We start from the raw sequence: 25,730 nt of genomic DNA, 5'->3' as shown, positions 1-25,730 counted from the left end.
GAGACCCTTGATGTGTTCGAGTGCATAAAAACAATGATGCAATCCTTTAATTAAGTTAGATTCATAAAACAAAAAAAAGTGTACTAACTACAGATTGACTACACATCTTGTAACTGAACTACAAAAGCCGACTTGAAATCAGCAAAGTGAACCATTTACAACTCTATGGTAAATATCTAGCTACAGCCAGCAGCATGAAGACTGGAAACAGCTAACATGGCTCTGTCCAAAGGCTAAGCTAAGCTAAAGAGCTGCTGGCATTAGCTTCATATTTCCTAAATTGTCGCAATATTCCTTTGACATTTCCTGGAAGCTTTTCTCCAAAAGTGCAAAAGGTTTATTTTCGTTTAAAAAAAATAAAACATGTTTCCTCTACCCGTCTTTCTCCCACAACGAACAAACTTCATGTCAAAAACAGTGACGTTGCCATTTCAGTCCACCATGACCATCTCTGCTCTCAGCTACGTTCTACTGCAACCACACTGTAAAGAAGCACTGAGATGTTGGACATGGCCATTAGCTGTATGCGGTTTAAAATACTGCTTGTGTCGTTGCCATGATTTCACTTTCCAATTGGTCAAAAGGTGAGCAGAAATAGTCACGTGAGCGGCACAGAGCCAATGAGAGCCGAGACATTAATTCAAGAACAGCGTCCAGTCTTCATAACTCCAGAGTCAAAGGAATTCAAACTGGGTTCAGAGAAACAAAACAAAAAAAGAAGAGAAACAACAACTTTTTACAACCTTCTGTAAACATGAGCATAGGCAGAATATGGCAGACAGAAAATTAAAAGATTTGGCAAAAAGAAAAAAAAAAAAAAAAAAATATATATATATATATATATATATATATATATATATATATTTGAGACATTTAGAACGCGATACATTCTGTGCTCTGAGTGCAGCCTTGGTGGAGTCTCCAAGACCCCCAGAGAACTGCTTTTCAGACTTAACAGATTACAAAAGGCTTCAGGTAAAAGCTTTAAGGACGACAACGAGCCATCAAATCACACAGTGAGACAGCGTTAATTACTTTACTGGTTCCACCGGCTCCACTATCCCACAGGGGTCCCCCGTTCATGGATCCAATTTATTCCTAAACAAAAATAGAAAATCCATGTCTGGGAAGGCAGCCGATTAATGACAAGCCAAATCATACAAATGTGCGTGAGAGAAAAAAATAATAATCTCCATCCTTAATTAGTTTGAACAAAAAAAAAGAAAAGTGGTTCTTTGAACTGGTCCGTTGCCTCTCTGGCAACTTCATATCCAGCTCCATTGATTCTAATGATAAGAGGACTTGTTTGGACTTTAAGGGAAACCTTGACATTTTAAGTGTGAAGTAAACATAAAAGAAAAATAATCTAGTTTTGTACAGGACCAGGTTCACGAGTGTGATCCAGGATAGTTAAACATAAAGAGGTGTCCAGTGAGTAAAAATAACCGGAATAAAAGTAAATATGAATGTCAAGGTACCCGTTTTAAACAGTGTTCTGTAAGATCTACACATTAGAACTAAAGCTTGTGCTGCTGGGCGTAGGGTAGATGGGAGCAGGGAAGGTGGAGTAGCTACGGTCTCTCGTACTAAAGTCGGAAGAGAAATGACCCCCAGTCCCGTCCCCCGCCTCCACTCCTCTCCCGAAACACGGCGACGTGTCGGATGTAGTTTGGCATCACATTTCTACGTGTCCAGCCGCTCTGCAAGAGTAAAGGCCGGCTTTATTCTCGCGAACGGCGTCTTTAAAATAAAGTGACGTTGAAATATTCCGTTCAGCCTAGACTAGTATCCATATACTTCATATACTACCGTTTACAAACGCTGACATAACAAGTGGAAGAGCACCTGGATGTCGATCTCAACTCACTGTGGCATTACAGACAGGTGAAGAAAAGAAAGAAAAAGAAGTAACTCGGCATATGTCTTCATAGCTCATACATAGTCCTGGTTTTGCAGTTTGAAAACAAAATCTAAATGGACTGAATAACTCCAGTATATCACTGCTCATGTGACCTCTAACAGCCTGAGCTGCACATTTATGAAAGTCAGAATCAGCCAATCAGAAAGAGGCACGTTTAACAGACATGTCTGGATTGGTCTTGGACGGTGACGGTTTAGATTTAGGATTCAAAAAAGGCGGAAATACCGCAACACTATAATGCGCGAGGGGCCGAGCCAAAGAACCGCCTTCTTTTACAGTCAGCTTGAAGAAAGACAATCTGTTATTAATACAAGGTGCTCTGACCGCAAAAGAGAAATACCACGGGACGTAAGTGGTCGCTTTGAGACTATTTGCCAACACTGACCATGGATTCCAGCTCGAGTGGTGGAATATTTAAAGTCGATTCACTGCAAACCTAAATGTCAGGAATTCCAGTTAACGTTCTACTAAAGTGCAGGGAGAATACCGTCGATGGAGGAATAGAAAACCTCTCTCTCTCTCTATATGTACAGATTGTGCCTTGAAAAGAGAAGCGCGGACATGGGGAGGTTATGTTCTCCGCTGGGCCGTAGCTCTAAATGGCAGTCAGGGTTTGAACCGTAGATAAGTGGTTGTGCTCTGGTCTCGGACGCAGTAAGCAGCTCCGGGACCTCCAGTCACTCGTCCCAAAGGCTGTTCGTTAAAGAGTCATTTTGCAGGAGAGAAAGAAGAAGAAGAAGAAAAAAAAGGCATTTTTGAAAAGAAAAAGAAAAAAAAAAAAAGAAAAATCACGACACGTTTCACGTACGCACACTTACGAAACACCGAAGCGGATGCTGAACTCAGCGTACATTTTTCTGTTGGGTCGACAAAGAAGACTAAAACATACCGTTGCTGCTATATTGTGTCTAGCAAGAAGAGGAAAATAAAAATCAGACAGCAGCAATGTAAACTAACAGAAAGGCTCTGTGTCAGTCAAACGGTGATCTGACGTTTTCACAGCTAATACACATTTATTTCTTAAAAAACAACACAAAAAAACTGACCACTCGGATGTGTACTCATAATTCTGTTGGGCTATGCCACGAGGCACCGATCTGCCAGTTAAATGTCAAAATGCTTTTGCACTAATGAATAAAGCAAAAATAAATTCCCATATTTGTTCCTACAGATGTCTGGCAGTTAAAAAAAAGCTCCTGTTTATCTTCTACTTGTTGTATGATATTCATTTGACGAGCACTTCTTGATGTCTTCCTACCACAGCAGAAGTCACTCCAGCGACAGAGAGAAAAATATAGCCACTTGACGCACTTTAAGACCATCGTTTTTTTTTTTGCGCACACACCCACTCACACATGCAAACACAGAAACAAGTAAGTCAGGAAACCAGTCAGTTGGTCAGTCAGGTGGGAGAGGAGAACCAGCCCCCCGCCAGCCTTCTACCGATTGATAAACACCGATCCTCCCTCCTCCTCGGGAACACTTAAGCGGATTTTGTTAATTATCCAACACCCAAGTGTGTGATGTAACTAAATCCCAACTACATGTAGCCGATACCCCCCCAGATGTTCTCTCCGACGAGGGTGGACCACCGATGAGGAAGCTGAAGCCCGTCACAAGAGGAGGATGAGGCTCACACGGAGCAGAGGAGAGCGGTGGGGTTTTCTAAGTATCTTCCAGTCCAGTTGAATCTCAGGAGGCTCTCGGCCCCCAGACTTTAGCCCCGGTGTGGAGGTCTGTTGCCGGGATACAAGCCGCCTAGAGCTCCGCGCTGGCCGGTGGTTTGGTGGTGGTCATGATCTTCATGTACTGGGTGAAGATGGCCTCGAAAGCCTCGTCTCTGTGGATCATGGCACCAAACACCAGTGGCTGGAGGGAGCAGAAATGCTTGGTAATTAATATCTGCAGCTGACGTGTTGCGATGACGTCATGCATGCAGCATGAGTCAGTCTGAGTCACAAGGCGAAAGGGCTTTGACCGTGAAGAATAATATCGTCTCGATGAATGAATTATGACAAAGAGGAACACATTCCCTCAACCAGACATGGAGAGGAGAAAACATAACTATGGTGGTCCTCAAAAGCAAATCTCAAGTGTTCTTATGTTTCTGCCTGCTCATACGCAACATTGCCAAGTCATAAATATAATATCTACTGTTCATGTCATTTTACTTAGAAAGCCAGTCTATGGAGGTTTAACTTGTTTTAACCAGTTTAAAAGAAACCCAATGCATTAACTTAAAAAAATGTAACGTGTAAGATCTGTCTCGAATTTTTGTTTCAAAGATTTAGATTCTTATATAAGTGATGATTGAATATTTAGACTGTATTGACCCAGCAGGAGAGGTGACAAGCTGCCCCCTATTTATTTGGAGCAGCTGGCCAGATACGGCAGTTTAAAACTCTAAAGTTGAGGAAATAATGAACAAATCTGTGCTTCTATTTATCTAATCAAATCCAAAACCATCTTAATGTAAATAGGAGAAGATGTCCCTCCATTCTGTACCTTCTGAGTGGAAGGAGTTGCTATAGAGATGCCCATCCCACTTCCTGGTAGGACTGACAGCACTTTGTACTATGGAGGAAAAACAAAAAGGAGGGTTATTATTATTTTTAATAGCACATGATTATACAACACCTACATTATGTACAATCATGTGTTTTCCTGTCCACATTTGGCAGTATTTACCTTTTGTATATCAGTGATGTCCACCAGCTTGATAACTTTATTCTTCTTGGAGGAGCTGGATCTGGAGCTGGAGCTCTCAAAGCACAGGTAACTGACGGGGAGGAAGAGAGAAAACAGCCCGCTTTAAGGGGTCTGGAGGTAAAGCAAGCAGGCAAGCCAAACGGACGACACACTGAATGGACTTCCTGTCACCGAAGAGGTGGAAACGTTGAAAGTTCAGAGATATTCTCAGGAGAAGGGCTGTCCTACTTGATCCACTGTTGACTGACTGACACAGAGAGGGAGAGTTTTTTTAGCTCCAACCTTTTTCTAGTTACGAACCTTCGCAGGTACTTGGTACCAATAACTGATAACATGCTGCCACAAACTACTGCTAAAGGGAAATTAAATTAGAAAGTTAAATAATCAAAAGTGGTCTTGCTCTCAGTCTTAACCTCATGTGTCATGTGATAAGCTACTTCCGTACACAGATTTAAAATTACAAATGAACATTTCCTATTCAGAATTAAACACACCACTGACTATCCATGAAACAATTGTCATTTTCTTCCATCTCCGCCTCATTTTGAGCCAGAAAACAAACAAACATGCTTTCTCTCTCCTGCAGTGAGACAGTGGATGATAAAATAGGATTCCCTGGGAGATGTGTGCGCTTACTTCTCTGTGACGAAGAGCACTCCGTTCCTGATGTAGTCTGTGGGCATCTTCCGGTCCCTGTTTATTAGGCAACACCTCCAGCCGTTCTCACACACTGGAAACACACACGGGGCAGAGAACAGTGAGAAGGCTGATGCAACCCTCATCATGCTAACAGCTGAACATGTGCACAACCTGGTTTTAAACCACTACTAGAAGAAAACAAATAGTAAAGATGTTTGCTTATTCTCGGCTACTTCCGCCTTCTCAAACTGGTTTCTCCAAACTTTCAACCACAGAGGTGGATAAAGCATTTCTAACGGTAAATTGCTAATTATTGTGAATGAAGCTTGAATCGTGCAAAAGGCAGAATTGTGGATATTTGGTACACCCAAATAAAATGGGTTTATTTATTTAATACTGCAGTAAGTCTCCTCACCCGGCAGAGGGCGCTCTGACTCCAGCAGGTTGAAGATCTCATGAAACGCTCCCTTCTTGGTGCTGTGGGAGCGCCCAGTATCCTCCTCCCTGCTCACCCCGCAAGGGATGGTGGCGAGGCTGCTCCTAGAAACCACCGGCTGAACCTGCAGAGAGGCGGAGGAGGAGGAGGCGCAGCAAACAGACAAGATGACAGGACAACAAAAGAAAAAAGAGAAGAAAAAAACGCCATGAAGGAGACGAAAAGGGCATGTGGGGAGAGGAGGGAGACGGGTAGGAGGGGAAGAGTGAAAGTGATGATGAGGGAAAGGAGGAAGCACAGGGATAAATATTTTAAATAGAGTCTCTCCACACAATACATGTTCCCAGAGCTATGCTCACAGCTCAACTTTCAGTATTGCATTATGTGCTTCTATGCATGTGCACTTCTTTGCAGCAGGCTCAGGTGTGGTCGTGCAAAGCAGAGTGAGGCCACCATTCACTCAGCGTACATAGCAACAGTTTAAAGGCCAAACAGATTTCATAGTTTGTGGAGAGAAATATAATTAGACTAAATATGTACATGTTTAGTTCAGAGGGATCCTTTTAGCCCTTCAGTTCCCTCTATACAAAAACAACAACAACAACAACAATGCATTTCAGGGTTAATCACCATGTGTAGTGGAGCAAGGGAGGGATTTACTGAGCTAATATGAATTACAGCGGTCAAGGGGCTACTCTATGTGAATTTTAACTAAACACACTGCTACTCCGAACAGAGCATCTATGTCAATGGATCAAAAATGTAGTTTTTTATTCTTATTGTTAATTAATAACTTGCAAATGGATGACATAATTCAATGTAATGTTAAAACATATATTATAATGATTTAAAAAAAACAAAATGACATGACAAACTATAAGTTATCGTGACTTTTTGATCCATTCCATCCACAAACACAGTGTGTGTGTGTGTCACACACACATCTTGGCCACACACACACACACACACACACGCACGCACAAACACACACAGACACGCTTTTAGGTGCGCTTGCGTCACACCCGTGTGCAGCAGAGGAACCAAAGGGAGACACACCAGAGTCCCTACCTTCTCAGTGCCAGAGAGCTGAGAGAGAAACGACAGAGCACACCTGTGACTGATGCCACAGCAGAAGGCACCAACACACGCTCACACACACTCAGTCCTACGTATGAAAGAGGCGGGGCTGAGTCGAAACTGATTATTGACAGGAGGGATGCCATTTTGAGACTTTATTGATGTCTCTGGTTCTCTTTGCCCACCACAGGGGTCAGTGGTGGTGGGGGCAGATTGAAACGTTAGTAGGTGGAGTGTTTCCAACATGAAAGATTCAACATTACCAACAGGACGATCTCTAACTAGCTTTTAAAACATGAAGACTTTACAGAATGTACATGTTATTTGCAGAACACCAGATTTTCTACGTTGTGTCGGCTGGGAATTAACTAATTCTTTGGCAACTTTAACGTGTTGCGATTAGCTTCCTTGCTGCTCGTCGTCTAGTTAAACGGCATTAACCAGATACATTCTGATCATGCTCTGTCTTAAGACAGGATTCAGACCCAGCTGTGTTGGATGGTCTGTGCGTGTTTCTGTACGAGTAATTCAAGAGTTAGTTTCTGAAAGGAGGCAATGAGGGAGGGGGGGACAGCAAAGATGTGGATTTGTACGCGTTTCTGCCCCCTTACCCGCCGTGACACAGTGGCGTTGGTCCTCTCTTTGAGCTGAGGGTCTGTGGGAAGGCTGTTCCACACGATGAAGGGTGTGTCGTACTTGTCCCGCAGCTTCGGACAGCTCTTGAACAGGAAGTCTATGATGAAGAACTTGATGCCGGCGTACAGGCCTGCAGAGGAAAAGAGAAAACAAAGAGGTTATCATAAAACATTTTAAAGAAAGATTCAGCTCAAAGCCTTTAGTCATTTATCTCATTACCACTGATGGAGCAGAGTTCAGTATCCTTCACATTATTAAACTCTTTCACTACATTTTCTTTTAATGAGGATTATTCAATATTGTCACAGGAGAGCAGGGTAAAACAGCAACAGTCAGAGTTACTGAACAATGCCTTTGAAGCTTTTGTAACTAAAATTCCTGCAGACTGCTTCCTAACAACAAACGCATTTAAACAGTATTGACCCTAATCACATCTGTGATTAAACGAGGGACTAGTGTAACAATGTGCAATATATTTACTTCATGTGTTGGTAACGCTATCGGCCAAATGAGGACATTTATTCATCACATATGGGATTATGGCGGAGATGGGAAAGACACCAACGTTGACGACTTGCGAGCATTTGCATCATCCAGACGGTTGTATGATTCGCTCTCTAAGCAACAAGAATGTGTAAAAATGTCCATCGCAATCCATCCAGACGATGTGGAGATCAGTGGACCGACAGACCCAAAGTTCACTGTCAAATGTGGTGAGCGACTACCAGCCAATCACGGTACATTGTTGTTTTACACCATGGATAAATAGTATGAATAAAAAGCTGAACGAACATAACCACCGTTTCAACAATTATTTTGACTCCAAGCATCCTCTAATGATATATGAGCCTACAGCATTTTGGAAAGACTTTGTTTACAAGAAATAGCGGTAACATAATATTGTCAGACAGACAATAGCCTGCAGCTGCTCCTTACAGAGAGACAGAACCATTACACCAGCGCTGCATGAATGCATTTGTTTGTGAGCAATTGATTGTGTATAAGTATTTGCATTCTTTCAAGAGCCAATGCAGTATGCACAGTATGTGAGCGGGATTAAGAAGTCTCTTTCTCTGAGCATCTCTCACCCATCATGAAGCCCATTAGCTTGTATGGCAGGACGCAGGAAGTGATGAAAGCCATCCACAGGCAGATGTAAAGTTTCCGGGTGCTCTCCGGCTGCACCCACATGAACAAGCTGACACACACAGGCAAGAAAGAAGAGACATAAAATACAAGTGTATTGAAAGTACCTCAGCATTTAGGAAAATACAACATCTGTTTAACTTACTTCTTTATCTTCTCCAAAACATCTGCCATTTTTCCAAACAGATTCTGTAAAGAGAGTTTCAGCACAGAATTAACCAGTACTGTTCACCAACTACGTCAACCGATTTGAGAAGTAACCAGAGCCGTGCTGTACCTGGGCTTTTTGTGCAACGTCAAGTACAAGCTGGAACTTCTCCGATACAGTCAAGTCTTCCTTTGGAGGCTCCTGCTTAGAACAAAGACGACAAAACATTTACCATGTGACATTCACTGATGCATATGTTTTCCTCCTGACACGGACACAACTGGCAGTTAGGCAGGAAGTGAGAAGTCGGCTTACCGTGGGTTCAGAGACCTCAGGCACAATGCTCCACTGGATCCTCCAACCTCTGGATGATAATGGAAGAAGATGTGAATAATGTGAAATTTTATTAAGCGTTTCGTTTTGAGGAAATTATTCAACCCGTAAAGCCTGTGTCTCCAACATCTCACTTTTTGGTGACCAGGTGTCCCTGTTTGGAAGTCCAAGTCCTGACAGATATCTGATTACTACTAATGTGCCCTCATTTCCTGGTGATCATCAAAATGCCCCACTTAAAATTAATTTGTTGATGTTTTCAGAACTTAATTTACTTTGTTCTGTCTGCACAAACAGGATTTAACCTCGTTTGCTCTGATGTATTAGTCTCCTAACAACAATAATCATCATCATAAATGCAGGCATGTTTTTCAAAATCTGCCCATTATCACCCACACACGTTCGCTCCAGTAGATTTGTGCAGTTTGTGGCTCACACGGTGACAAGGGGTCAGCAGTGTGCATCTGTTCACCAATAGCACAGCTGTGGCCTCAGTAGGTGAGTTTGACAGGGTTTTATTTCACATAGCACACAGTTAACCTCCTCGAAGCTGAAAACGTTTTCAAACCTGCCAGGGCAGCAGTAATAGTGACCACATAGTGAAACACGGACTGCTAATATCTAATATCTGAATGAGAAAATGCTTTTTACCTGGCGATGAGGTAATTTAAGGACAAGCGCAGGATAGCCAGGAAGAGTAACATGGGAATGGCCCAGCCATGCCAAGCAGCATTCATGTAGATCTGCAGAGGAAAGGTCAGAATATGACCACCAACAATTACTAAGGCTCACATGACCTCTGAGTGGCTTTATGCACAAGAAAAACACAAATTGATGACAAGATGAACATGAAGATTCCCTTTAAAGATTATTTAAGACACTGACTTGAAGCATTTAATTTTGGGTGGTATAATACTGGAGGAAGACGCTATTAAAGCCACCCGTCAACACTAGAGCGGGATCATCTAGATATCAAGATGGCCCTGCATGGATGGCCACGATCTTCGGGTTTAAAATTATTTGCCATAATCACAGACTGTGGAAATTAATGGCGATCCGATTAGACCTCTGCAGTCCTTGGCAGAACCGCTGTAATCCATCACTGAGGAGCAGCAATTACTTAACCACTCATTTCATTTTACTGTCATGTACAACCAAATGGTTCATCAGTCAATTTATAGATCTCACTTTATTTTGTCTGTTAAAGCCTAGAACTTGCTCAACACAGTACAAAAGTCAACAACACAGAGTAATGTGTGAATAAGAAAGGTGCACACTCACAATGAAGGCAATAGCTGAGGTGTAGACGGAGTGCCAATTAGATAAGGCGGAGAGGTTCCTTAAGAAGTTGGTGACAGGTCTGGCTCCTCGCTCTGAAAAAATAAATAAAAGTAGAGAGATGTATTCAGTGTGCACAGAGAGACATTTTATTTCCTAGATGAGGGACATTTCTGACTTTAAAAACAGCAATAGGTGCTCAAAGTTCACATTACATTAAAAGTGTGTAATGGAACATAATGTACAAAAGACAGTTTATTGAGCTTGTGTGACAAAAGTCTATTTATTCAGTCAGTATTCTTACTGCTCTTCTTTCAAATGTTTGCATTCGTTTGTGTGTTTTGAGTACTTACTGAGTCGCCTCATATTTTCTGTTAACCTGGGAGGAAAACACAAACACTGGAGGTCAGAACACGCAGATGCTCTAAACACATACGCACAGCAAGAAAAAGAAAAAAAAAGAAGCTGCTTTATGTGGTAGAGGACACACACACAGAGAACACTTTGGCCTTCATCGGCCTGGCATGACTCACATGCCTTTCTATAGCAGGAGAGAAAGAGGGAGGAAAATTAATTTGAAAAGTGCTTCCAACGTCCTCCAAAGCCTGATTTGAAAACATCTCATCTAGCAACCAACACACTTGCAAGTGAACAATTCAAGCAGTGAGTCAGCTGCAATGCATTGCTATCAAAAAGGTGCATACACCATAAATACATTATTATCTAAAGTGCACATTCAAGGCCCAAAAGAAATAAATAAAAATAAAGCAATATAAAATCCTGATTAATGCGACACAATATAAGATAACTACTTTGGCTGCACACCTTCAGCACTCCCCAGCTGTCTGACGAACATCTCTTTGAATCGATACCCGAGGACAGACGCGTCATGTTCTATCCCAAAGCAGATCTCACCCACCTTTTAGCACTTAGCGGTTCCTCGGCCTCCACGGTGCTTTCCTCTGGCTGGAAGCGGAAGTCTTCGATGTAAACCCCGAAGCGTTCGTGCAGCCACTTCTGAAGGCGCGAGCTCCAGACCTCCTTCTGCTGCTTATCTGCTGGATCAGGTTTTGGTAAATTCACAGAATTGTCGCAATTTCCTACAGCTTGTGCCGTTGCATCAAAAGGACACACATTTCTGGATTCCCTTCCACTTAACGGCTCTGGTGTGACTGATAAGTGTGCACTAATTGACTGTGGCTGTGATGAGCAGCTCTCGTAGGTGACTGAGTGACCGTGTGAATGTGAAGCTTTGCCACCGAGAGAATAAATACACACTGTTTGAAAAAGATAGTCATTATGGAAAAGTGAAAGCTCTCCTGTTTTTTGCTGCTACAGATTTATCGTAAACTATTTCTGTGCCATTTTAAAAGCCATTTTAGTGTGTAGTTTACACAGTTACCACAGTCCCATCAGCACAAATTACTCTGTTCATCCTCTCTTCTTACCTAACAGATTATACTCACTCTCGCTCTGTCCTTTTATCCACACACACGCACACACACTATTAATCCATCCTGAAAACACACCGACACTTACACACACACTCCGACACCAGTTAGAGCACAGGCCTGTCTGCCCTAGATGAAGTGATCTACAATCGTAACCCACTTTCCAAAATTAGCCACTCCGTCTCTTTTCCCTCCTTCACTGGGTCGTTGGAACTCAAACTACGAATGTTATCGTCACGGCTGTTAGACAAAACACACGCGCAGACACACATTTCAGAAACACCATCTGACTGCTTCTGCATTAATGAGCTCCCCTCTTCCCTCGCTGACGCACTTTAAAAACACACACCGCGAACATCCTCATGGCGCGGACATTGCCGATCTGTAGTAATAACATTAATAAACTTTAGTGGAATTGTTTTCTATTAATGCATTTTGTTGTTGCTCTTGATACGACCAACTGCACACACCGGGAAGCGCCAATTAAGTGTGCATTTCTGTTGCTGAGCAGACACCACACACGTCCGACAATAACCCGTGAGCACTTCCGAGAGCGCTGCACCGCTCACATCCGACTCCCCCCCGCCTCCCCTGTGCGCAGGCGCACAAACCGGCCTCCTGATTTACTCCTACGCGCTTGGAAGACGTCAACATCTTCCTTCCCAACTCGTTTCCTGGACTCCACTCACCCCATCCTCCATCCTGCCTCCCTCTCCCTCTCTCTCTCTCTCCCTCTCACTCTCGCTCCCTCCAGAGGCTTACCTGTCCCATTGTTTGAGGGAGACTGCTGTTTCCGGGGAGGCTGTGGTGGAGAGTCCTCCAGTCTGGGGGAGAAAGATTTGTCAAGTGTTAGTCTCGCTTCTCTATTGTCATGACTGCAGTCCCACTGCAGTCATGTTTTAACACGTGGCAAGTTGTTGCATTGAATAACTCTTCTGTTGGAGGAGTTAGAGCGACATATATGGGAGAGATTGCATGAGGAGAAACAATTTCAAGCGCAATCTGCATTAAATAAGGCAAGAATCTCACCGGCACAATCACTGGTGAAGTACCGGTGACTAGGAAATCATACACTTGACTCCGAACACGCATTACTTTTACTCTGCTATTTTATCTGAAGTTTACGCATGAAGCAAAATAAAAAAGATTGTGAATGATCAGTTGTACTGCCAATAATAAATAGCCGTAAAGGCAGAAAATTAAAAATCAATCAAAAGATGGAACAACATTCCAAGAGGCTATTGGCTTTGGCAAGCTCGTTGTCCATTCATCTTTAACAGATTAATATTCATATGTCATGCTAATGGACAATGAATGCTTGCTTGAAATGTTGTGTTGATTAAAAAACTAAAAATACTGTGTTGATTAAAAAACAAAGCAATCCTATGTCCCTAGCAGTTGGGACTTCGAGAAATAATTTGGTAATGTTTCTTATTAGAGAGTTTACTCATTTCCTAATAATTTCCTGGTAAGAATGAAATAACATTTTCATATAAAGTATATTGAATGATGCTCGTCGTCTGTAGACGCATATTTCACATGACCAGTAAACTTGCTTGCCTGATATCAGAACGAATTTCCACTCGTTACATGCTGTTGCCCTCTTCAGTCCCACACTGCCTCCACTAAAACCAATCAATTTCCAGGCTGGGGCAGTTTGATTTTCCCTAACCAAATCACTAGAGAACAGCAAATATTGTACATCAGAGTGTTTTCATTTTAACTGGAGAAAACTCCCAGGTTATGGTGCATTAGTTTACCTCTTTCTGTGCTGATAATCACTTAAGAGAGAGAGAGAGCACCAGTGGAATTTCCCATTGGCAGGCACTGAAGCATCATCTGATCACACACTCAAGAGCCATACACACACACACCCAGAGTTTAAGGGTGGCTCGCTCGGTGCCAAGAGGCGCAGGCTTTCCCTGACACCAGCAGGGCTACTGTGTCACAGTGAGCACTTGGCGACAGAGAGGCGCATGACTCGCTTCTGTTTTTTTCCTTTTCTTCCTCTTACCATCTCCCTCTAAACACTAAACACCCCCTACCCTTAACTGCTTATGGAATTCCCCACCTACCAAGCTGCTGAGGCCTCTATTTATAATCAACACCCTGGGACTGGTACGCACGCACACGGCATACAACTTGACCTGTAATAAACTCTGCTGAGCTGAAATGTGACTAAGTGCAGCGTCATCGTTTCCTGCCGTTCCCGCATTACCACTTCCCCTCCCGTGCTCATCTCCTGGCGGCCACGACATGCGCTCGACTCTGCTCGCTGTCCTTTTGTCTCACCTGGTCTTGAGCACCTCGTTCATCTTCTGCTCCAGGTCTATCCTCTTGCTTCGCTCCCTGTCCAGCTCCTGCCGCAGAGAGTCCACATTGGTCTCTTCCCGCAGCTTCCTCAGCTCCTCCTCTGGAAAACACAGCACAAAAACACTGGAGATCAGTATCACACTTTCTTCATATGTAAACAGCTCGACCCGAAGAGCCCCACACGCATATTCAAGGTCAATACAAAAGGCATCTTCATGAGTATGAAAGTGGGTAATAATTCAAACGTTATGTGGGACATGTCATGCAGCATCTCAGATGCACTACACACAGATAATCTAATGTACAAAACAATATAATTGTTGAATCATTATAATGTTGTTTGCGTGATCAAATTTGAAGTCCTATAACTGGAGAGATTTAATATATGCCTCCACTCCATCATCTCCTTCACCTCCACCCCACTCTTCCTCCTTGTCTATCAGCTCCTCGCATTAAGTGGTTTCAGGTATCAGGACTTTCTATGCCCGGGGTGCAACATCAGCTGTGTTTCCTCTCAGACTATTGTCCCCGACTAAAGGGACACATGAATATTGGAGGAGATGAAGCAATACAAAAATTAAAAAGTGTGTGCACATGCAGAGGTACAAATGAATTAAAATATTTATACATTTATGTACCCAAAGAATGAGAAGCAACACAAAAGCACTGACTAAATCTTTGTCAAAACACACACAATGACATCCAAACACAGGAAAACACAGACCTCTTTCCTGACAAACAGAACTTTGTGATCACTCTGCTGTGGTACCACTTTAAACAGACCCGTTTTTCACAGCATATATTTTGACTCGTCAGGGCAGTAAAAGCACAGGTGTAAATAATAACCGTGCTTGGGAGTGAGCATGCACACGGCCAGAGTCCTAGAACTGGCTCACCTGAATGGAGCCATCATTTACGTTATTATTTACAACTGTGCTTTTGCTGCATTCGTCTGCCGTGAAAAGAGTCTATTGGAAACACCATCACACTGAGGATTTATGGGAGGTTTCGCACGTGACAACACCATATAGTATTGATGAAGGAAGTACAAGCGGTGCTGCAGAAGGCTTAAATCAATACCTAAACACAAGCAGCATTACCGAAACCAGCAGTACCCTCATTCTTCGAAGGGACCATCCTGACAGTGAGGAAAGGGGTTATGCACCCCCTGTAAAAGGAAAATGTGTGTCTCCATCCCTTATTCCTCCTGAGATCATTTCATCACACAGACAGTGTAATCTCATAACTCACTCATCCTTTATCTCTTTCCGTTAAGGCTAATAAAACATTTATTGCCAGCACCTCCTGCAGCTAAAGCATCGGCAACAACACGGTGTGCTCTTACTAAGAAAACATGCACTGGATTTGCACCCTACGCCAGCTCAGTTTGCCTGTCCCCCCCCATCTGCTAGCATAGGAATGTGTTTATGGTACAGTGTGTGTGTGTGTGTGTGTGTGTGTGTGTGTGTGTGTGTGTGTGTGTGTGTGTGTGTGTGTGTGTGTGTGTGTGTAAACAAGACACAAGAGAGCGGTTGAGTAAGAGTAAGCAAGAGGCCGGCCAAAGGTTGTTAAGCAGCTTAACACTGGCTATGTTGCCCCGTGCCAGGTTCTCCACTGTAAACCTCTTAGACAAATGACGAATGCAGCAGCAATGGACCCTGGGTAGTGTAGGCAGAATTAGATCAGTGGTTTATTCTGCACTGAACGCCAACGCAAAGTATTGTGGCAAAAATGACAAGAACATAGTGGTCAGTAATATAATCAGACATACTTTGACAAATGTACGGCCACATTGGCAGCACAATAAGCTGTAAACATTACCATATATACTTTATAAAAAGGTGATAACATGTCTAACACGTTTACAAACAATTGGCTGTTTATACATCCGGCACATACAGCAACACACATCTCTCTGCATTTCTGATATTCACTGTGTTTTGGTCTGCACCAACTCCTGAGGGAAATATCGGCCTCTTCAGCAGCTAAACGCTCCACTATAGTCAACAGCTGGCTGCTAACTTTCATTTGGTGCTGGGCAGATTGTGTCCATCACAGCAGAAAACAGCTGCCTCGGCAGATGGGAACAAGGCGGAAGAAAGTGGCTGAACCAAAACAGTAAAGTTGTGAAAAAAACAAAACAATAATCTTAAAAGACGGCGCGATAACTCTCGTGAGGTGGAAGCCAACTGCAGAGTCGAGGGATGATTCCCGATGAGGTCGTCATTACAAGTGACCCCTTTCACATTGCAGATCATCAGTCCACTGTTAATATACAAATATTGATTCAATTACTTCAGTCTTTGGTTGACAGACACACACGCGGCAGTTCCAAAGATTAATCACGCTCATTCATTTGAAATATTACTGAAATTTAAGAACAATGCTGTGAGTAAACAATACACAGCATAATGTAATTTCAGCGCAGATGTGGTTTCAATGGTAGATGAACTATACTCAAACGCAACTATCCCTCATTTGCAGTTGTCCATACCATAAAGACCCTAATCCTGTTCACCTTTCACCCTCACCAGTCACTCCCTACCTTCCTTTCCCCCAATGTCCTGCTCCCATACAGTATGTCATTCCTTTCCTTCACCTAGTGCAATTACTTCTATGTTTACACATCTCTACAGCTCCTTCATCCTCCCTTTTCCGCTCCACAGTTTCCTTCCTTCCAGACTGACCAATTCCTTCCGAACATCAGAGACACAGGCGCCTCGTTCCGAGAGTCCACACTGCGGTGTCGAGATGGGTGTCACCGCATGACACAATATGCTTTGCGTGTCAGACACAGACAGATAGAGTACAATCGTTTTCCTGTTCCACCGAGGCCCTCTCCATCAGATAGCATATTAATAATACTGTCAACATGGCCGCTCCGCTTCTAAAATTGGATTTCCAATATCTATATATAAATCTTCATCTTGGGTTACCATGTCACATGGTCTCTTTAGCCATTATGAAGGCTAGTAACTAGGGCATTTATCAGTAACAGGCACAGGAATAGCTAAATGTCATGCCAGGAGACGACACTTTTAATATGGCTGACCTTTCTCTCCTATGCAGGTTTTCCATGAAACTGTAATATCGGAGAAGAAAATGACACACACACAAAAAAAAAAAAAAAAGTGATACGAGTTACACATTATCTGATAATAAAGATTGGAATGCAGCAAAAAAAAAAAAAAAAAAAAAAAAAAAAGTCAGAAGATGAAGATTGTCGAGGTGTATACAAGACAAAATATTAGAGTTTTTAGATACCAAGTTCGTTTTAATAAATCGAGACAGAACGGTCTGTGCTCGACTATCTAGGTGGATGGTTTTAGTAAGAAATCTTGTGAAAAATTGAAGACAGATTGATTATATTCTGCCATTATCTTTGTTACTGGAACCGAAAGCTAAATTAAAAAAAAGTTGGGGAAATGTGGTGGAGCCTTGGTGTGACTGAGGTGCAACGAGCAAACAGCAACCAACACGGCCGAGTGTCATATGAGAGACTTCCTCCATATTGTTTATGAGCCGACAGAAGATTACGTTGACTTATATTTCAATAAACCCAAAGCCGTCAAATATCTGATTTTGTACAGCTCCTTGAGATGACCAATTGAAAAACAGAAGTCTACCGTAGCACCTCTGTATACTCTGCAGTGTGGTTGCCAAACAAGGCTGGCTAATGTACAGAGGTTTGAGCATCTTATTCAAGTTTGTAGTACAGTATAGATGAAATTCCAGATTTTGAAGCCGGCAAACTTACTGAGGTTGAGGTTACTTTTGTGGCTTTTGATCTTATCGACGGCTCCACTGTAAAGAAGCTCAAAGCTGTCAACGGAGAAGTCCTCCATCTTGCACAACGCCATCCGTCTCTGCAGGCGTCCCGTCCCTGGGACGCTAGAGCAGGAACGGGACGGCAGTGTAGCCGCTCTGGCCGTTTCTTGAAATCCAGCCATGGCTACAGGTTCTCCTGGTCTGGGGTCCAGCTCGTTTCACACTCTTGGCACCTAATGACCTCAAACCTCTTTAAAACCCACCAAACCCGAGCACTCGGGCACATGCTCCATGTTTACTTCCAAAGAAGAGGTCAAGGACACGTTCCTCGGTGAAACCGGTCACCAGCAACGTAAGAGACTGTTCTGAGAGTGATATTCAGCGATCTGTGTTGGTCTGAGTGCGTTAGGCAACCGGTAAAAAGAGAAGCGGGGAGCTGAGGTAGAGAGAGGTGGGGCTTTGCAGGGTGGCCAGCAGACTGAGAGGGCCTGGAATCTGAGAATTCTGAACCCACTGGAGCTGTCAGACACACACACATCACGCATGTTCAAGTGTCCGCACCGTTTGATTTGAGTGGTTGTGTACATGCGTGTAGCCGTGTGTCACGTGTTTGTTGCGATTTAGTCCGTGCGTGTTCATTTTTGTCTGAAAGTGTTACGTGTGTGTGTGCATGAGTACTGTAAATACGCAAGTGGAGCGTTTACAATCGCTTTACATCCAAGCAGGCAAAAGTTTTCAAGACCTCAAAGGAAAAGTACTGTGTGAGTCGTTCAATCCAGGCCAGAGACAATGGCTCCTTTCATTAAAAGGAAGGTGGGGGCACGGAGGGTGGGGGGGTTCAGTGAAAGAGAGAGAGACAGAATCAGCTGCTTCGCGTCGGCCTCTCATTGTTCCCATTCTCTACAGTGTAGAGACACAACACTGGTTGATTGGATTGGACAGGTTGAGCTTCGGAGCCTCCAGCCAATCGGCAGATGTTAACACAATATTCAAGACACCAAGTGGAAAATTCGGGCCTGGCAAGTGGAGAGTTTGGCCAACATGTAATTGGTAATATTGATACATGATTTACCGCTATTCTCTCTGTAGAACACAGAAGACAATATCATTTTCAGTGAGACATCATGTTCTTTCAGAGTTGTTCAAGTGAATTATATTGTCAAGTTAGCAAATACCAGGCATGGATATTCATAAATCATGAAAAGTACGGTCTTGCGTGAAAAGTGTAGCGTGTAGTTTGCCTGCAGTCTGTGTTTGTGCATGTGTGTGTGTGCACGCTCATATTTTAATACATAAATAATCTAGATAAACAATGTTCTGTAATCCAATGTTGTGTCAGCAGGGAGGAGAGCACGTGCTTGTTTGGAGAACGGTAATGCGATAATAGAATTTGTTACATCATAGATATCTGGTTGAGATTGCAGGCGCCTCGAAGCTCTGGGAGTCAAGTCCTGATGGGGAAACGGCTAGAAAACAAATGGCCTATCCACAGAACGACACTGCAATTTGCTAGACGATATTACATTCGCCGTTATAGATTGCGTCAAGTCATTAAGCTCAAAAAACTGAGCGCTCTCTTTACACACATGCCCACCTGTTGTACACACACACACACACACACACACACGTCTAAACTCATGAGGGTACGACGAAATTAAAATGTATCAACTGGGACACAGACTACAGTGAAAGGAATTGAAAATAAAATCTGTACCGGCAGTGTGTAGACACCGAGGCTGCATGAATTACAGGTCCATCTAACGTGACATTTTACTTCGCCAACTCAAAACATCTCAATTACAGAAGCTTCTGCTTCGGAGCTGTCAAGGCCCGTTCTGCCTCAAAAGGCTTAATTTCCTGTTGTACAGAGCTCACCTATGACAGAAAAGACTCCCTCCTTAGCAGGCACTGAGCAAGAGTTATTCATTACCCTGCAGCATGTCCCGCAGCTGTCTTAGAGAGAGAATGAATCATCAGTGTGTACATGTAATTAGTAATGAGGACCGTGGAAAAACTCAATCACTTGCATAATTATCTCCAAGAATATAAAACCAAGACTTTTCAATTACTTCCATTTTTCTGTCGTATATCACCTCATCAGATACTAAAAAGGCACAAAATATGCCCATCAATTACTGGAATCCATGTCTGAGGTATTATACTTCTAAATGAATATCTTAAGCTTTCAACAAGTGTGCTTGTTTCTATACAGCACTATCATCTGGACGTGTTTTACAAAAGGACTCAAAAGGAACATCTATTAGCACGTCTTATTGCAGACAATTGAATAATAAAAAATAAAAAAACTGCAGACAAAATTGCATTATATAAATATATTTCCAGGGCTGCTACAATTCAGCATGACAGCAGAAATAATTTAGTTAAGTATGCATCAGAATCTGGTTTCAACGGTCGCTTCTACAATTTAATAAAACACACATTGCACAAAGCAATATCAATTTCTTGACCCCAAAAGACACACAACGCTGACTTCGTTGCCATAGTACCCGTATAACATTCGGTGTCATATTTACTGTAAATTTAAAAACTTGTTTTTGAGGGGATTTTTTGTGCATGTTTGTTTGTTAAACTAGTGGTTCTGCAGTCAACAATGAACCGTCAAGCTCACATTTAAAGCTACAGTTACTTCACCATGACATGTCGAGAGGAACGACTAGAACAGGGAGCGCTTGCTTTTTAGCAACGCAGTTATTCCAGTAGCTAAAAGGCCCTGCACACAGGTGTTTTCAGTTAGTCCGACTAATTGCTCTTAGCACAGGTGGGAATTATACAATTAATAATGGCTGAATTCCATTAAGTGGTTTCAGGGCCGCTGCCAAATAAAGTGTTTTCCGAACCACTTTTCCTCGCTGTCGTGGCTTTCTGGCAGTTGACAGCTGAAGAGATCTGAGCCATCGTTAGCATTATAAGGAACACCTGTGCTTTTCCTGCTATGACAAGACAAACTGTGACATTAACTATGAAGAAAATGATGAGACATTTCTAAATGAACTAATAACAATGATGGCGATTACAGTCTGTACTCTAGGAGGAGTGAGACATGAGCGAAAACACGTGTGGGTGGACTGTGGGAATTAAAAACAGACACTATATCTCTGGATTTTTAGTATCCATTATTTTTTTAAGAGCCGTCAGTGGGGGATAAGACGCGTCTGTTTGATGTACGCAGCTGGGACGTCCTCGTTATTCCGATTGGGTTTCCCAATACCTGTGAGCAGCAGATGGCATCGTGAAGAACGCAAAGCATTACAGGCTTATTGCAATTCATCATCGCCGTGCTGCTGCTGCATTGTGCACGTCTGTGTCGCCTTTATGTGGTGCCTCTCTGCCCAGTGAAGTAGGGCAGCAGCTAGGACATTGTATTGATCAGCGAGTCACTGTAGTGCTCAAAGCCTGGCCCGTTCCCCCGCAGTGACCTTCAATACACAACCTCAAACAGGATAGCCTCTCCTACCAGCGTGCACACACAAACACACACACACACACACACACGCACACACGCACACACGCACACCTAGTTCTCTCAAATGTTATGGAATGAATCGCAGTAAAACCAATACACCCAATGACAGCAGGACCTGCATATTATACAGTGCAATGTGAGACCACAAACAAAAGCAGGGCTTTTGCAATCTCAAGCTTTTTTTTTTTTTATGTAAAAAGTTTGAGGTATCAACAAGCCATGGATTTAAAATAAAAGTAGACGGGAGAGAAAAGCACCAAGAGGACAATAGGGCAAAGAAAGACTGTGACATTTGGAGGTTGGAGTGAAAGGGGAAAAGAATAAAAGCAAGAGAGAACCAAGCAGAGACGGAGAAAGGAAGCAATAAAGGCTCAGCACATTAGGCCCGTCTATATAATTATACAAGTTGATTTCCACCGGCACTAGCCTCTGCCATTTTATCACCAGTGGGAGGGTCGGCTCAGCTCAGCTCAGTCACCCACGGGACATATTCTAGTTGATGTATGCCTCTGTTTTCACATCTATTACTATAATAATCATAGAACTATCACAAGGTTGTCATTCAAAGCAACTGTGTGCTCAGATTGCTTATTGGAAGTATTGGAAACAAAGAAATACACACAGCGCAGTTTTATGATGAAACGTTTGCATAATTTATATCCCCATTGTGTTTGTTGCGGTTATAAATCTTCAATATTCAGTGCTGTGCAGAATAGCAGATCAAGCTGCTGGTTTGAGGATAATGAAGGAATGGTTGACCAACTAATTATCTGATTACTGAGAACGTCAAGATTGGAATTTGAGCCGGTCAGTATAAGCCTTGTTCTTTTAGACAAATCAATAAAAAAAGTGCTTGCAAAATAAGGACGTGATTCAAAGCGACGATGATGCACACCTATAGTGCCTGTGATAGCGACACGGTTAAAAGCAGCCAGCACCGAATAATTCTGCGTGAGGATAATCCGCAGACCTCACTGTCGACAGTTTATCAGGCGCTGCAGTCCTTTCTAGGCTTGTGGATTATGCTGCACATGTAACCACCACAACGTCTCTGCAGCGCACCGGTATGCTTATACAAATGTATTTTTCAAATTCTATGCACTGCAACAAAAAAAAATACATTAATTGTAAGGCTGACCCTAATGCTTCCTTGCTTTGACTGTTGCCATGGTAATGGATATCCAAAACAGTGTTTTCATGCTTTTTTGTCTATTTTATTATTATTATTATTATCAGGATATGCATTAACCCAGAATGATTTTTGCTAATTGAGATTTAAAAAAGGAAAATCCTCTCATCATTTCACATTAGACAAGAAGCAAAGTATGAATGAACAAATAATGGCCACAAGTTTGAGGAAAGTATGACGTTATCGCCGTGGCCCCCGGGGGCCCACTGCAGTTTAAATGCACTGGCTTACCGGATCTCACAACCTGGGCATATAAACAAAAACTATCCTCATAGCTAGTTATCAATAGTGGTATGTGTTACCTCTATTACTTTAATTGTTGAAGCTTACCCACACAGACAGACTTAAGAGACCCCTGCAACACTTCACTAGGTCAATGTAGAATGACATACATATGGAGAGGAGGGAAAGGAAAGAGGAGAACAGATGAGGAAGGAATTACACCTGGAGAGGAGAGAGAAAGGAGGAGGAAACCTGAAGGAAACACAAGCGTGATACAACGGAAGGCCATCTTGACCTCCTGTGTGTGTCTGTGTGTGCTCGCGTTCGGAAACATTGTTACAAATTAACCAATTAAGTGCCCTAAGAATAGCACTGGTGAATCACAATAAATGGCAAGGGGAAACGGCATGGGTCATTGTATCCACACACACACACACACACACACACACACACACACACACACACACACACACACACACACACACACACACACACACACACACACACACACACACACACACACACACACACACACACACACACACACACACACACACACACACAGAATGGAAACTCATGCCTCCTGTGTAGGAAAGGAGACAATATACTTAAGCAGGGTGTTTGTTTTAGCATACAGCGTGGGCCCCGGCTTTATTTTAAGCAGCAAGGAGGGAAACACGTCAGCATGAGAGAGAAAGAGAATGAGAGAGCGAGGGGGGGAATACGCCTATACTCAGTTCACTTCGACTGTGAAAGAGATCCAAGAAGCCCAAATTATTTCTTGGGTTAAATGCTGATGCAGCATTAGAGGGGAAAAAGCACAAACCGACAAAAACTTCAAGGTTTTTGAATGAGTTGGAGTACCTTTTGTTACGGTTTCCTATCATGCCATTATAGTGCTTTTTTCCTTTGGGAAATGTTCTTATCTTCTCAGTGAAAAAAAACAAAAAAACACAGCAAAATACCATCAACTTTAAACTGAAAGACAAAATTAGCCCTGGGGAGACTAGAACATTTGTGGAAACAATTCATATTATGGGGCGTTGAGCTAATGGTCTCATCCAGAGCAACTTTAAATTAACAAGCAAGATGTGCTGGCTGTTGACAGTGACATTCAATTATGAAATAGTCTCATGCTGTAGTTTAACTTGCCTACCTACACACTAGGGATTTACAGGAAATGATGCATGCACGCTATACAATACTGCTGCTGCTGCTTCACATAAGCCAGGTGGCTTTTACTGTGACGCAGACACAGGAAACACAATGCTTTTGACGCAGAGGTTAGGGGTAGTGACCCTTTTAAACGACTACAAAACAAGATTTGAAGACAAAGTGGCCAGTTTTGACAACTGAGCACTTTAATGCAACAACGGCAGGCAGCCCCAGTTTAGCTGTCAGATAAAAGAGTTGCAGGCGACAGACCGCACACCTACAACTAACTCCTTAGCAAGGAAACCGATTTTACTGTGATGTTGTGTGGAAAAAATACTTGTAGCGTGTAAAGCATTAAAATCCAATCGTACATGGTCATGGCGTGAGGGGAAAAAGGTCACTTATTCACTCACATCCATATCAAAACAATGGGAGTTTGCCTGGCAGTTGTTATTTTGTAGTATTTTCTATCAAAGTAGTAAAGAGTGAGAGTTCTGGGAGCTGTAGTATCAAACTACGCTAAGTATTAGCATCAGTGTTGCCAAATCAACCAGAGCACAAATCTTACAGATTATAACTTTAAGTCAGTGCATTTCTAAAATCAAAATCCTTTCATTGTACAACCAATAGCTAGTCTTCTGACAGTATGTTATTTACCTATATTGTGCCCCAGAAAAGCAATTACACAACACATAAACCCATAATGTCTTGCGACAAGGAATCTTTTGTTTCACCCTCACTGATCTCATTGGCTTTAACTAACGACAAACTGTATATAAGCATACGAGTCTGTAATCATCGGTTCTCTCCATGTAACTGAGCATATGACGAATGCACACGTATGCAGGTCTTTCTATAGGAGGCTATATTGACGCACACTCAACATTCCATTGTTTAGCATACGACGACTACATAAAGCACAGGAAAGGAGAGCAGGGTGCAAAGGAAAATAGTAGAAATTAAAATACAGGGCAAGAGAGTACAGGGCAGAGAGCTCTGCGAATAGATCGTCTCGGTTCAGGGCTTCCCGCCGTACGATTAGACCGGCCAGAGATAAGACGAGAGGTTAAGAGGCATGAGCGTAAAGGATAACCAAAAAAATTAGATGATAAGGAAGAAGCAGCAGAATGCTGCAGGAAAACAGAGGGAATACAAACACAAAACACTTCAAGAAAAAAGGATGCTATCAGCATTTCCAATCAACACCACAAGGCAACAAGTATGAAGGTTGCGCCCCTACGGAGTCCCCTTACAAAAACAACCAGTGGCTGCCATCTTAGGTAGAGCTATGATTACAGTTCTGTATGTAGGTAGTTGAGCACATGACAGTGTCACAGTTGTTTTACCTGCTTGAGTGTTTACATGCAAGCTTGTGGATTTGTCAGGACTCAGAAGGATCTCAGAACTGCTGTGTCTGACACGGAGAGAGCATGAAGGAAAAAGGGAAATTAAAAGTGCCATAAAAGACTGACAGGGGATGGCGGGGAGAATCTGAAAGAGAGCTCTAAGGATTTATTTATTTTAAGAAAGGAAGGGGACGAAAGAGGGAGGAAAGGAAAGGGCAAACAAGAAAGCAGAAAGGTCCTATGAGGGTGAGTTCATTTAGCTAGCATCGTGACAGTGCGACAATGAATCGAGCCCTTTTAGCTCAGGCACAGGCAATATGAGAGAGGACATAGCCTGAGGTATTCTCTTTCACACTACCTCTCTCTCCCCTCCTCTCACTCTCACTCTAATAGAGACACATAGTCGAAAAGGCAAAGAGGGGAGAGGGGGGGACGTCACAGTCCACTGCAAACCACAAAACTGTCAACGTGCTGCACGG

At 42.8% G+C, this 25,730-nt stretch overlaps 1 protein-coding gene across 2 annotated transcripts in view; it reads right to left on the bottom strand.

The window, feature by feature from the left end:
* Positions 1-3,679: 3,679 nt before the first annotated feature.
* gramd4a (GRAM domain containing 4a) overlaps positions 3,680-25,730 on the bottom strand; it is a gene marked incomplete at both ends in the record, with an annotated part of 38,038 nt that continues 15,987 nt past the window's right edge. The window contains 16 exons of one of the 2 annotated variants that reach the window (XM_079236449.1): positions 3,680-3,790; positions 4,427-4,495; positions 4,610-4,700; positions 5,267-5,360; positions 5,685-5,829; positions 7,394-7,548; positions 8,507-8,616; positions 8,710-8,753; positions 8,842-8,913; positions 9,028-9,076; positions 9,697-9,788; positions 10,327-10,418; positions 10,677-10,702; positions 11,243-11,381; positions 12,537-12,598; positions 14,067-14,187. In XM_079236449.1, coding sequence (XP_079092575.1) covers positions 3,680-3,790; positions 4,427-4,495; positions 4,610-4,700; positions 5,267-5,360; positions 5,685-5,829; positions 7,394-7,548; positions 8,507-8,616; positions 8,710-8,753; positions 8,842-8,913; positions 9,028-9,076; positions 9,697-9,788; positions 10,327-10,418; positions 10,677-10,702; positions 11,243-11,381; positions 12,537-12,598; positions 14,067-14,187 — 1,472 coding nt within the window. The remainder of the gene's footprint in view (positions 3,791-4,426; positions 4,496-4,609; positions 4,701-5,266; positions 5,361-5,684; positions 5,830-7,393; positions 7,549-8,506; positions 8,617-8,709; positions 8,754-8,841; positions 8,914-9,027; positions 9,077-9,696; positions 9,789-10,326; positions 10,419-10,676; positions 10,703-11,242; positions 11,382-12,536; positions 12,599-14,066; positions 14,188-25,730) is intronic. The other variant, XM_079236450.1, reaches the window with a different exon arrangement.

The sequence above is a fragment of the Taurulus bubalis genome, assembly GCF_910589615.1.
Source record: "Taurulus bubalis genome assembly, chromosome: 20".
Taxonomy (NCBI): domain Eukaryota; kingdom Metazoa; phylum Chordata; class Actinopteri; order Perciformes; family Cottidae; genus Taurulus; species Taurulus bubalis.
The sequence above is the reverse complement of the archived record's forward strand: the minus strand, read 5'-3'. Positions and strand labels throughout refer to the sequence as shown.